Source organism: Accipiter gentilis, chromosome 25, assembly GCF_929443795.1.
Source record: "Accipiter gentilis chromosome 25, bAccGen1.1, whole genome shotgun sequence".
Taxonomy (NCBI): domain Eukaryota; kingdom Metazoa; phylum Chordata; class Aves; order Accipitriformes; family Accipitridae; genus Astur; species Astur gentilis.
In genome coordinates this window covers 13,488,975-13,503,050 of record NC_064904.1, presented here as the reverse complement: position 1 = coordinate 13,503,050, position 14,076 = coordinate 13,488,975, and the positions used below count along the sequence as shown (strand labels likewise).

At 41.9% G+C, this 14,076-nt stretch overlaps 1 protein-coding gene across 8 annotated transcripts in view; it reads left to right on the top strand.

Annotated features, from left to right (window-relative positions):
• The window catches only part of AKT1 (AKT serine/threonine kinase 1), a 76,822-nt gene that overhangs the window by 58,826 nt on the left and 3,920 nt on the right, over window positions 1-14,076 (top strand). For all 8 annotated transcript variants that reach the window (XM_049828470.1, XM_049828473.1, XM_049828469.1 and 5 more), the window contains 3 exons: window positions 634-848; window positions 8,919-9,006; window positions 13,753-13,855. In XM_049828470.1, the coding sequence (XP_049684427.1) occupies window positions 634-848; window positions 8,919-9,006; window positions 13,753-13,855 (406 nt within the window). The remainder of the gene's footprint in view (window positions 1-633; window positions 849-8,918; window positions 9,007-13,752; window positions 13,856-14,076) is intronic.

The following is a 14,076-nucleotide window of genomic DNA, read 5'->3' as shown; positions in this document are numbered from 1 at the left end:
TTCCAGACAATTTGGCTGCTGTTTTATGGCCTTACAGCCAGTCAAATGTTAGGAGTGGCGTTCTGGCTCTTAGTGTTTTAATGTAGATTAGTCATTTAGTATATGTGGGTGGTCCTTCAGGATGTGCAGAGCCACCCTTTGAGGGGTGTAGGTTGCTATGAAGATGATGGGGATGTTTGGCTTGTTGCTTGTGACATAACAGGTTGACCGTCTTTTCCGCTCTCCCTGTACTGGCTCTTTGGTGGTTTTTCTCAAAAAATTAGATCCCATTTGGAACAGTTTGTGATGAATAAGTGAGAATTTAACAGCTGGCTTTGTAACATGGGAACAGTTCTCAGCCTTTGGGCTTTCAAAGGTTGTGCTTATGACCATAATGTGAGGGAGGGTGGGAGGAAGAAGGGAAGGAAGCTGCCGTAACGTACCTGCTGCCTCCTTTTCCCCCTTCTGCTCACGTCGTGCGGTGAATGTGGATGCCAGTTCTTTTCAAATGGTTCCTCTTCAAATACTCTGCTGGTAGATATGGCTGTGACGTGTGAAAAGATGAACTTGCTGGGGTGGATTTTGCCTCTCAAGTTCTGTGTTTATGCCCGGTTTGGGAATGTCTTCTAAACCCTTCTCCTTATGCTTCTGCAGGTGTTGGAAGACAATGACTATGGCCGTGCAGTGGACTGGTGGGGTTTAGGAGTTGTGATGTATGAGATGATGTGTGGCCGGCTCCCTTTCTACAATCAGGACCATGAAAAGCTCTTTGAACTCATCCTTATGGAGGAGATTAGATTTCCACGCACTTTGTCACCTGAAGCAAAATCTCTCTTATCAGGTTTGCTGAAGAAAGACCCCAAGCAAAGGTGAGACTGTTGCTTAATAGTTGTGCTTTTAAGCACTCATGCCCTCAGAGATATAAAAAAAACACTTCACAAAGTTGTTAATAATTGTGCTATGCAGAGGCATGTCTATGAAAGGGAACTATCTTCAAGACAGGTGACTTAAAAGTGACTGTTTCTATGCTGCCTTATGAAATGCCCATATCGCCATCATTGAAAAACAATTGAAAATGGTACTGCACAAAGGGCTATTGCATGTATGCATGCCAGCCATTTTTCTTTATTTAAAGTTGAGGGAAGGTATTTCAGACAAAATGGTAGTTTTGTTTCTAATCCATTCAAAATGATCATCCACCAAGATGCAACAAGTGGACCTACTCATTTTTGTTTTAACTTTTGACATGCACTGACACTGCAAATAGTGACATGAAGCAACTTTGGTGATCAGAAGGCTGAACTTCAGAATATGATGGCTGCCATTAACGCAAAACTACAGCCTGGGACAAAGCAAGTTAACCCTGCCTTTGGTCATAACGAATCCAATGGCTGCTGTGGGTTATAAGCTGCTCTATGCTGATTGCTTTCACCTTCTGTCCCAGTTCAGGCTGCTGTCCATTTTCTGAATTTTTTGCTTAAATCCACGCGAGTGATTTAATATCCTGCTTTAGACAGTAGGTGGTGGTGTTTGTACCATGTTTGTGGTGGAGTTTGTACCATGCTTAATCTACTTTTCCTACTTTCTCCTTTTTTTTCTTTTCTTGGTATGCAGTATTATTTAAAAAGTAACCTTGATTTAAAACCAGAAAAAAACCAAAACAAAAAAACCCCAAGCTTTTAATGGCTAACAAACAGAAAATACAACAAGATCCAAAAAGGATGTTGACCTTTGCACAAAGATAAACATCAGTTTAAAAACCTGCCATCTTGTCAACCCAGACATTTTAAAAACAAATAATATTGTGACTCTGCCCCTGATCTCCTGTCCTGTACCTTCCACTGTAAATGGGCCCCAAATAGGAAATCTTTCATGTGAGGTGCAAGCAGAGTATTCCGGTTTGCTTTCTGATGTTTGTTTAGTCTCCCTGTGTGTGTGCGCGCGCACGCACATAGCAGGAAAATGGTTTTTGCCAGTATGTGGATACTTGTAGCAAGGATTTTTGTCATCGCTGTAGGCTATTTCCATCGCTGGTTTTTGATGGAAAATCCTGTTGAGAGGTCTTCTAACGCAAATACACAATTTGTACCGCCGGAGGATTCAACTTAGCAGTGACACGGGGAACCACGAACAGTTGTAGTCAGGATCGCGGCCAGCCTTCTACTAGGTGGCAACAGCTGCACGCGCCTCCTGAACCCAGTGCCTGCAAGGGGACCTCCAGGAGAAGGTTGTGTAATTGATTAGCAGCCCCCCCAGGTACTGTGCTCTGCAAGCGTGGTTGCAGCCCCTGCCAACAGGATTCCTGTCCAGGAAAGCACAGGTTAAATACAGTTGTGACCCTTTTGTAGCTTATTCAGGTGGGGCCTTTCAGTCACTGGAAACAAGCAGCATCTGCTGTAATTTGTTCTTAAAGGAGCATCTCTGATGAACCAAAATGTAATTTGTTTACAAACAAAGAATGCCACTTGTTTCTAATTACAAGGTTTTCCCAATGCCAATAATTACTCCACAATATGCTCGTTTTATACAAATAGCCACTTCTTCACATGTATCTTCTGCAGGCTTTGAACCAGTGATGCTCTGATCTGTTGGACAGATGATTTTCATGCTGCTGATAGAAATAACTATAGACTAGACAAGCCTGCACACAGGCCCGCAGCTTGCTAATTACACTGGTGCTTCCCAAGCTTTTTGGATCAGGGACCATTCTTAAATACTGGTTTCTCACCAATCACCGTTCACCCAGCTTTTTAATTGAAGTTGTGATTCTGCAAATCCCCTGCACTTCATAGTGTTTCAGACAGTACGGAGAACTGAGCTGGAAGCACTAGGGGTAGAAGTCCTGAGTCCTAGCCTTGTAGTTTTACGTTCTTTTTATTGTGTGGTCTATGTGCTGGGGTGGGTGATTGGCATACTTGGTAGTTGACTCATAGTGAGTTCATGGAGCCATATTGAAGAAAAACAGCCAGATAGCTACGAAATGCACTCAGTAAAAAGTTAAATAATGTGCAGTGGTCTGGTTGACATTAGCCCGTTGATGATGCTTTGGGGAACCACTGTGTAATTCAACAGAAATCCCCTCTTCCACAAAGCCCAGTGGTGGACAGAAGTTGGTGTCATCGTAATGTTGTCTGTGGCAGAAAACATCAGAACTGGCAGCGTTTAGTAACTGCTGATGAACTTCAGAGTGAGATGGAGGAGACGGCCAAAACCATGAGAAAAATGAAACTGGGAGATGTTGTCCCTTCCCGTAAAAGCCTCAGAAAAACCCAACAATAAAAAAGGTTGATATAATGAAGCTCAGTGATGAGGATATTTTAAGTTAAATATCAAGGAGCTAGGGAATTGTGACTTGCATCAGCAAATTAAATCTTAAAAATTACCTATTGTACCTGAGCTGGATATGTAGAAGCAGTCTTAGCACTCTGTGTTCAGTAATACCAGTTCAGTCTCAAACTCATAGGCATATGGGGAAAATGTGAAGACCAATAAATTTCATTCTGCTTTTAATCATGGCTGTTTTCTAAATTTGGTCATATAAAATCCATTTTGTAAGAGAAAAGGAATTTTGAAGTTTCTTTTGGGATTGATATAAGTTTATTAATCTTGTAATGTGAGCCCTAATTTTCCTAAGAAGGAAAAAAATCTATTCTGTAAGTATTTCCTTTTAAAGTGACCCGAAATTCTCTTTCACTGCTTTGTGGCATGTATCAAATGGAAGGAGGTAATCAGAGCATTTTTTCACACATAAAACAGCCAAGTTTTTAACTTCTGTTATTCTTTCTCTGGCTGTGGAGACTGCAACCTGTGAAAGTGGGCAGGGATCAGAGTGATCCATGTAAACGGGCTGCGTTTAGATGAGTGGGTGGGTTTGTAATAGGCAGTGTCTCGCTAGCTCTGAATCTGGGCAGGTTTTAAACTTGAGAGAACTTAGGATAGTTTCATCTGAATTTTGATCATGTGTTTTCACTACATGCCTTAGTGCTCCTTGCCATAGGTCAGGGTTGTTCATCCTCTTTCAGATGGGGTTTGTCACAAGCTGCTTCATTTACTTCTATCTTCTGTGGTGCTGTTGGACCTTGCCATTCGGGAAGAATGAGAGGAAGAAAGATGCAGCATTTCACAAATGCCTGTTAAAAGATTTAATAATTTCACAGAGTTGTAGTTGTGGCTTTGGAGTGCCGAAGGTGGTTGCTGGGAACTGGTGACCAGTCCTTGCAGCCACACAGAGATCTGGCGCTTTGTTCTTTCTAGTGATGGTCATTCTTTCCAAGTACGGAGTGCAACTTTGGCTGCAGATGCTCAGGAATATCAGGGTCAATCAAGCCTTTACCTGCATGAAAACCAAACTCCTTGGGTTTTTCCCTCATGAAAGGAGGCAATTTGTAGTTAAGGTGTATGTCTGTGTCCTCTGTTTGTGGTGCTCTGCTGCAGGAAGGGTAGATGGCTTGAGCAAACTTGCTCTCAGATACAGCTCGGTCTGCAGCCCATGCAGCCGTTGCTGGACTTGGAAGAGGTAGAGGTGACAGTCATGGGGACTGCAGCTAGCTGGTGGCAGGCAGGAGGATGGTCCTCTTAGGCAGCAGACTTCATTTGTTGTGGGCATCCAGAGTTTTAAAACCACACAACAAGTGTCTTACGTTTGCTCTGAAATAGGTGTGTCCTGAGTACAAAAGTGTTTCCATGTCCAGACAGCTCCAGTGTCCTGGGTATCCCTTGAACTGCGGAGTGCTCAAGTCTTCATATATGTTTCACCAGGAGCTTTGAAGTAGACTGAGATTTAGCTGTTCTATATGATAATTTTAGTCTAAATCAGTTCAGTCCAAAGCTATTCAGAACAAGTTTGGACAAACTCAAAACAGTTCACCCATAAGAGATCTAAATTGAAGCTGAGGAAAACGTAAAAAGCAAATTTAAAGAGATTTTTTTTCCCCAGCTTTCTAGAAATCAGTAGTTTAGAGACTTCCAAGCCTCGGTATCCTCAAACATGACTGTGGTTACTAATGTTGGGGAGTGGGAGTTTTTCCAGTGTTACTGGATCCACTACTTTCGTGTTGCACGCAGGTGGTTAATGAAGAAATGGGGAAGTAAAGCTCAGCACAGACCAGGGAGTTGCATTAGGCTTTCCAAAATCTTAATCTCTAAGCAGGAAAGCCCCCAAAGTATGTGTACAGGGCTTTGGGAATAATGTGGCCTTTTTCTTCCAAATCTGGAGTCATCAAATCGTGCTGTTCCCAAAGCCAGGCAGAGCTTCTCTGTGCTGATAGTGCTGGTCACAGGAAAGCGATGTAGATGCAGTTCCTAAATTTTTCCCTGTGGCTATTAGAGGCCTCTGAAGGTAAGGGTCATGGTAGAATAAGTTACTAGTCTCCATCCTGACTGTATCAGGGAAGGAGAAATAGGCGTCTGTGTGCTCTGAGCTGGTGAACTCCAATAGCTTTTGCTGCGCTGATTTTCTCGAGCCTGGTGGGTATATTTGCACTGCTGTACAACCAGGTTTGGGGTCAGGGGAAAGTCAGAGAAATCATGTGAAAAGAGAACGGCAGCAGAAGTGGTGTCTAAAACTGTGGCTGTTTTCTCAGACGAGGGTGGTGCACGTGCAAATCTATAAACAACAGAAATCTGTCACCTGAAAGTATGACAGTTTTCAGATGAGGATTCGCCCACAGTCAGAATCTGTGTTGTGGCTCCTAATATGGCGAAGCACGAGCTTATGAATGGGATTATTTGGCAGGGCAGAGTGAAGGCGGTTGCTGCCCACTTTCCTGTGTTGGACCCTGGCTGTCCTTACTGTAGAAACTTTTTAACTATAAAACTAGAAGTTTGTGGGTTTCTTCTTAAAGAGCTGGGAATGGACCTGGGTGCTGAGCACTGCTTACTTTTACATGGACAAGTAGAGAAACAGCATTTTTCCTGTGATCCACTAATTGCAATCTTCTGGCCTGTGATAATACTACTTTCACTATTGACTGTGTGTTTATACACTATATTTATATTTTTATATATATATATATATTACATAAATTTTTTAAAATATTTGCACATTATTTATCTGTGGAGTGATAGCTGATTGCCCTTGATTTGCAGAGCCACAGACATTTGTCATTAAATGATTAAAGGAACTTGCAAGCAATACACAGTTTCATGAAAAATTAAAAATGTGGAAATTGTTTCAGTTTAATATTGATGTTGCAGTTTATTAATAATTTTCTCCTTGGGACTTAGCTGAAATACAGAAACAAAGGCTCTGAAATATAGATGGAAGTTAAATGAATAACGAGAATTGTTTGGCAGGTATTTTTTAAGGAGACCAATTTGGACAGAAGTTTAGGCTTTGAGGATTTTGGGGGTTTTGGGGGTTGTTGGTTTTTGGGGTTTTTTTAATTGCTTTTTGGCGTCTACACTTTCTGTTATATTTCCTTGTATACTGTAAATCTCAGCAGCTTTTTCTCTTGAAGTCCTATTAAAACTGGTTTTGGTTCTGTCTGAAGACTTAAGTGTACAGAATTTAACTTTATTGTACAAGAAGCTTTTCAAGACTTCTATTCCTGCTGTATTTTTAAGCAGTTGTTGCATGTCCTTACAAAAGACAAACCTGCTGCTCTTTCAGTTCCCAGTGGTGCTTAACCATGATTTTTGCGTTAGGTGCTGATATAATTTTGCTCTCCTTGAGAGGATCCTTTCATAATAATTCTGAGAAACAAGAGTGTATTTTGGAATAAGCCCATATCCAAAATATGAGGTTTCTATCATTTCCCCATTTGCTTTGAATGGATTTGTTTAATAGTAAAGATTTTTAAAAGGTAAGTAAAACATCTGGGGTTTTTCTTGGCATTTCCCCGAGTGTGTGTTTGCCCTTCATGGAACAAAGGCTCGTATTAGATAACGTATTCTCCAAAACACTCCTGCGTGGGTGCAGCCAGCCAGCCTTCCTGCATGCTTCTGCAAAACACGATTCAGGTTCTTCTTAGCTCATAGTCACTCCTGGACTTCTGTGCAGAAGTGCAGTCTGTTGTCATCTGTGGATAAAGAAGATCAACTCCACCCTCTTCTTCACTGGCCATCATCATCTGTGCTGGGGAAGCAACAAGGAGCCTGGTAGAGACTTGGCAAAGCCTCTAGACCTGTGGGAAACCAGCTGAGAGATGATTACTCGCAGAGTTTGTCTCTGTTCCCAGGCTGCCCTGGAGTTCGTCTCTGTTCCAGGCTGCTCTGCAGCTGTATAAGGTGCTGCCAGGCAGATGGGAGAGTCGTTGGTTTGGCCTGTGGAGCTCAAGGGTGAACTTAGGCTTGGTCTCAGAGCTTACCTGGGGAAGGAGAGCATCACCCAACACTTTGGTACTGGAAGACTGGGGACCCGTTCCCTGTTCCACTGCACGTTTCCTGAAGGAAGGTGGAGGAGCAGACCCTTTAGGTTGCTGTGCTGCTAAATGGAAGAGAGCCAGGAAGCAAGCATGGACTCTGAGCTCTCAGGCACCTCTGCTGCTTGGTCTGTCTGGTACAGCTGGCCTCTGCCAGCTTGCGTTCTCTGAAGACAGTGCTCGGGCATGGCTGAGAGGGTTGCACGCACCGGGATCACTTTCCAGTCTGCTGTGTGGACAAAGCATCACAGTATTTGTCTCCTCCGCACTAAACGATCGTCCAACACTGTCCCAGTAGCACTGTGCCTTCAAGCTACATCCCACACCGTGCAGTGCAGTCTCAAGCTGTAAAAATACCACTTCAGTGGGCTTTAGCACAGCCTTCACATTATCTCTGATATTTTGAACCAAACCCCTCCCCTCTATCCCCAAATAATCATGTATTAGGGCTGCAGCGTTACCGCAGGTGGCCTGGAGGAGATTCAGGGCCAGCTGCTGTGCAGCAAGGGTGGAGGCCTGACCGGACAGCTTGGCTTCGGGTTCAAAGGGTTTGGCCCTTTTTTCTGTAGCAGTATAGCTCTAGCCTTGGTCACGTAGAGGCATTGTTCCAAGCTCTTAAAATGGGGATAATATCTCAGTTTGCCAGTGGCACCAAGACTCAGAGGACAGGCAGATACTAGAGGTCAGCCTGGATGAATGTGGTGGCACCTCTTGTACTTAGAATCCTGGGCGTCTTCTTAACCTTGTTACCTGAAAGTAAGTCTCCTGCTGATTACTCAGTATGTGTTTTGTTTTCTCAGTGCATGCCTTTGCTTGCAGATGTGGTTCAGTCTTTTAGAGAACATTTTAACCTCCACAGCAAAATTTAAGCATCTATTAGCTCAAGACTGCAACTAAACTGATTGCATCTATAAACTGTGTGGACAGTTTTATTTTGGAATAAAAGTGCTTTATCTTGATATACCTTAAGTCAATAAAACACCCTTTGTGCTTTCGTGAAGCCGAGGAGGAGGAAAGATTTGCATACAACATGATATTATCACTGCAGTTGTCAACTGTTTTCTTTAATGGAAATTTAAATCAGGTTGCATAAATCAGTTTGTCTTAAAAATCCTTGCCTCTCTTACACTTCAAAATCAAATTCAGTTTTAGTGCTGGCATCACTCTGCTCTAGAAAATTCTAAGTGGTAGTCACTTGTTAATTTAGAAAGAGAGAAGGGTGTGTGGCTCAGACCTTTTACTTGCAGGATCTACTGTGGTCCCTAGGAGAGCATCTTTCCTGAAGGGCAGGTCTTTTGAATTGTGATTATTACTATTTTTTGCTTTGTTTGTTTAAGAGAGACCTTTATTCTAATTCTATTTGTTAGTATGTTTTCAAATCTTTTAGTGGAACTGTGTTGAAGCCTAAAATAGACTATCCTGCAGCCCTTGCACAAAAAAACAAATATGAAGCAAATGCTAGAACTGCTCCCATATGTATTGTATAAACTCAGAATTTCTTCACTACAGTTTAATAAAAATTGCATGAGAAAAAATAACTCTACTCAAACATTTAATTACTTATTTTGCCCCAAACAGGTTAGGTGGCGGTCCTGATGATGCCAAGGAGATTATGCAGCACAAATTCTTTGCTGGCATTGTTTGGCAAGATGTATACGAGAAAAAGGTACTTGTGCAACTGTTTCCCCAAGGTGAATTGTAACTGTGGATATACTGAATGTTTCAAATTTTGTTGCCCTCTGTAAGGTACACAGAAGCCCTCCACCGAAGAGGTTTGCAGTTGTTTTAGCAAGGCTAAATTGCTCCATGTTTCTTAAAATACTGTAATCAGATTACTTCTGAACCAAAGCTTTTTTTCACAATGAGAGGAGTATCTCTATGAGATACTTGTTTCTGTGACTGAATAAATAGGATGTAACCAAAATTGCTTCCAAATTTAGACCATACATAAGCTTTTAAAGTGACTTTTCCTGTGAATTCTTGTTGCTGTTCCTTGCTATCAACTAACATATCTCTTGCAAGCCCAGGAGTTATTGCTGGTTCCTGAGCACCTGAAGCAAAACTTCCTAGAAGCAGTAGTGGAAGATGGGCTGTTTGTTCCCTCTGCATTTTTCCTGTCTTGAATGATGAAATTAGACTGAATAGGCAAGTGCAGAGAAGTGTAGGCTTTTACAGCAAACCAAGCCTAATACTTAGGTTTTTGTGGTGACAGAGGGCTGCTGTGAAGTGTCTGCACTTTATGGTGTTTCTCACTGGTTTTCATTGAGACCTACTGAGTTTGTAGTCTTTCCAGTGGGAGCCACTGAAGCCAAAGAGCCCAGCCGTTTCTGTATGAGTGTTTCATCAGTTGTCTACGCCTCATTGTCCCTTCATTCACAGATAACATTCCATTCCTCCAGGATGCCCTGCTTTGTGCTCTCAGGGCGATCCGCTGTTGTCCTCTCCCATTTGATTCTCACCAGCCACATTTTCTGTAATACTCATGTGAAATGCAGCTAACTGAAACATGGATATGGTGATTGAGGGCTCCCATCTATTGGTGCTGCATGATCCCATTCAATCCCAGCCTTTCTTGATTTCCCTCCTTCCCCCTGCAGCCCCTCACGATACCAGATCTTGTTTGATCTCTAAATACAGTTTAGTTCTCCCTCCTGTTGGTGGGAGCAGGTAAGAAATTCAGCAGAAACGGAGTTTTAATTCCTTGGATTCTTTTGGTAAAACTAATGTGGTGATCTATGAGCAATGTTGGTATTCTTAAAATAACAGAGCGTAACACCACTGGTTTCTATACTGTAGTGGGAGAATTGTCCAGTGCCTGTATACAACTACAAAGAGTGCTCTGTTTCCCTCTCTTCTTTCACTTCCTTACAGATTTGTGTGGCTAAAGGGAATTGGAAAATCATAAAATAAGTTTTTGTGCCTTGAAAATGTAGATAGAGTTTAGACCTCTGTCCTTTCAAAGCATCCCTTGAGAGAGAGATGTGTGCAGTCATGAGGGCAGGAGGGAGTTGCGTGGAGTTTATTCGGTATAATGTAAAAACTATATCTGAATTACTGTGCTAAACAGGAGGTTATCCCCATTTTCACCCAGCTGACAAACTGAATACTTGGGGTTTTGCCTTTTTTTTTTTTTTTTTTAAGTTTAAAAAGTTGATAATGGGGCTCAAGTGTCCTCAGTGAAGTTATTTGTTATTTGATGGTAGTCCTGGTTTCCTGAATGGAGGAGAAATCACACAAGCTGGAGGCAATTTATTTATCTGGGGGACTGAGAAGGCCTTCATAAATGGTCCCATAGTAGTACTGACTCAGATTCTTGTGGAAATTACCAGGAAATTCAAAATTTTACATATTTTGGAGAAAACATTGTGCTAATTGAGACTATTTCTGACCTTGCCATATCCAGGGAGGCTAGATTCTGTTTTTGCTCCTGTCCCATTAGCACGTGCATCTGAAATAGCCATGCTGTGCAAATGAAGAGATTTCAAAAAGCCTGTGAGTAATTGCTGCCTATGTTCTGGGTGGTCCAGAGAGGATCTTGCAGCATTTACCTGAAATGCAGTCTCATGGATAAAAGCTGGATTTTGTGAGCTGCCTAGAGGTGTTTATGTGCTAAGCTTGGTTACCCACTATCTCCAGATAATGGTGAATATGTTGATGAATATAGATTTGGGGTAATCGAGAACACTTACTTTGTAATTAAGCTTTTTGGAAACTTAGCTTTGCTTTGAATTATAAGGAGTTTTGAATAACTGGGGTTGTCCCAAGAATTTAAAATATTCATTAGACTCTCCTGGAAGAGTGTTGTTGTTTGTCTCTGGCGCAAAGAAAGGTGCGATTTAATTTGCAGTATTTTGCCCACCAGCAAGCGAAACATACGCAATGATATTTTAATCACATGGTTTTTTCTGGTCTTTTTTGTCTCTTAAACCAACATAAGCCTGCGGGTATCGTGCTGGTCCGCAGCAGTGGGAGGCTACGGGTGGCACCTCTCTGCCAGTTGAACTGCAGAGCTATTGCAGTGACAGCTTTTCAGTAAAGCAACATATTTGCTTGGTAAAGCCAGCGTTAGAGCTTTCTGCGGCTTCCCCTCTGTTTCCACTTAATGTTCTGAATTTGACAGCTAGGGGAAGAAAAAATTGTCTTGTGGGTGCATCATAATCTGTCTCAAATTGCTTTTAACAGATACTAAAATGAAAGGGAAAATTATACAGGCAGCACTAGCCCATTACACGTGTGTTCTGACTTAGGATTGCTGCTCTGAGTCGTTCCGATGTGCATAGTTCAGGTGTCTGCTGCAGTGCCCAAGTCTTAAATCACTCTGTGCTGTGCACAGCGAGCTAGAGCAACTGGGAGCATTGCAAGTGCCAAAACCACCATTAGCTTAAAAGGACAGATAGAACTTCACACATGTGAGCACACACAGCTTGTCAAAACCAAGCCAAGGTTCACTTTAAGGAGTAGGCAGAAAACTGGTATAAGGAGAAAGAGAATAGAGTTAAAATGTGAAAGAAAGAACGCTCATCCTCAGCAGGGTTTTTACATATAGTATGTTGGTGTGACTTGATTGAGAGTAGTGTTAGTAACATTATAATGTGAAGCATTCCCTCTTCAATAGCTTCAGGAGGACTGTAAGGCTCAGAGTGACTTGTGACTTTGGGATATCCTGTTTCCTTTTGCTTTTTAAATTCGGGACATAAAGACCACTTCGAAGGACCTAATTTTTTTTGACAGGAACATTTGCCAGGCTCCTTTAACCTGTCCTTAGGCACAGAGGATCATTAGTAATTAAAAAAAAAGAAAAAAAGAATGTATATTATAATTGTACTCTTTATAATCAACAGAATATTTATGCCCCTGAATTTTTATAGATTGATTTTAAACAGTAAATGTTTCTTTGTATTTGGAAATACTACAATATGTGTAGATTCCATTTCTTAACGTCTTCACATTGAAAATGAAGGAGCTTCATTGGATTGTTGTTTGTAAGACAGGACAACACTGTGTTAGTTGCTCTCAAAACAGATGAGAAAGGTGATCCTGACGATAGGGAGCTTGAAGTTAGTGCTTTTATTTACCAACTTGCCAAGCAAATGATTATTCAGATCGAAGGTGGGAAAGAGGTGTTTTGTACATTCAAGATTTGCTGATGTTTTCCAGGTAGTGATTTCTGTTGGTATCGTTCTTATTTCTGGAAGAGCAAAAGTGCAAGTCTCAGGGTCACCGCTTAATTCCAGTTGGAGCAATTTACCATTTGCCTTGAACAAACCTTTCCCTGCAGTTTCAGATTGGAAGCCATATACTTCCTCAATCACGCTCCTAAATTGTTGCCTGGTGTGGCTCTGTGCTATTAAAAGATGCCCATGCTTAACCCCAGTGGTGGGCGAACTGAAGCCCAGCGCCGAGTGCTATTACATGTCCTCTGTGGGAGGGCTAAGAACGGTGTTTACATTCTTGTTTCTACCGCACCGTGCAGCAGGGAGGTGAGCGAGGTCTGCATCCCAGCTCCGTTGCCCTCCAAAATTGTACGTGTTCCAACTCTGTGCATCTGTATGCAACCAGCTCCACCACTCTGCTTCCCAGGCGGGCTCCTCCTCCAGCCCCAGTCAAGCAGCTCTGCTCCATCTGGAGTTCCTCTTGCCAGAGCTTGCCTAGGTACACATGGATGATTTCTAGCTTGTCTGCCCAAGCGAGTGTCAAGAATAAAACCCAAATAGTGCGACTCGTGGTGTAACAAGAGGAGGATGTTCACTGCTAAGTGTGCTTGGCTTTTTTGGAAGTGCTCCAGATTTTCTAAGTTCAGAGTTGATATCAAACTGCTTTTGGGAACTGGGAGTATAAAGGCTTAATGTTGCTGCTGCCTTGTCCTAAATTCTCCTGGGTTGGTTGGACCGACAGCACAGTTGCAGTCAGAGCTCCACGGGCATGGTAGCTCTGTAGCTGACTTTTTTCTGTGAATGTTACAACCCGTGTGGCGATATGCAAGTCTAGGTGATCAGTTTGGTATCACTAAGCATCTTTTTTACTCATTTTCATCCTCCTTATGCATAAATCTGACTAGATGCAGTTGACAATTGCCTTATAATTAGGTGGGGAACCAGTATACACTATTATTTTTAAATACTTGTAAGCATGTTATCTATTACTTGAAGAATTGTTAGGATTCTAGGTTTTTCTTTGTGCAAGTAAATTCTAGGGACAAAATGCCTTAAATGCCCCATCAATAGGAAGGGCCCACCTAAATAAATACTTTTTACTGTATATGGTTCCTTCTTTATGAACTGTCATTTTTTTAAACTTATTTTAGGAATGTAGGAAAAGGTGCTGTAGCTTATAACTCTATTTCAAATTCTACCTGTTTCAAACAGTACTGCAAGAACCTGCAAGTGGACAGTATTTTTTTTTCTTTTCATAGCTTGTACCTCTGTTTAAGCCACAAGTTACATCTGAAACAGATACGAGATACTTTGATGAAGAATTTACAGCACAGATGATAACAATCACTCCTCCTGACCAAGGTAAAGTTTTCCCAAATGCTTCCCATTGTGTTCTCCAGACCACCAGAAATAATCTGCTGTAATGTTACCTGGTCTCTTTAGACCATGTGAAAAAGCATCAGTTTAAACTCACTGGTATTCCATATATGTATTTGACCAAGAAGTTGGTAAATCGATGTGAAACTTTCCACCTGTCTTTACAGTTTGGGAAATGAAAAACCTGTTTTAGAAGACAGTGAAAT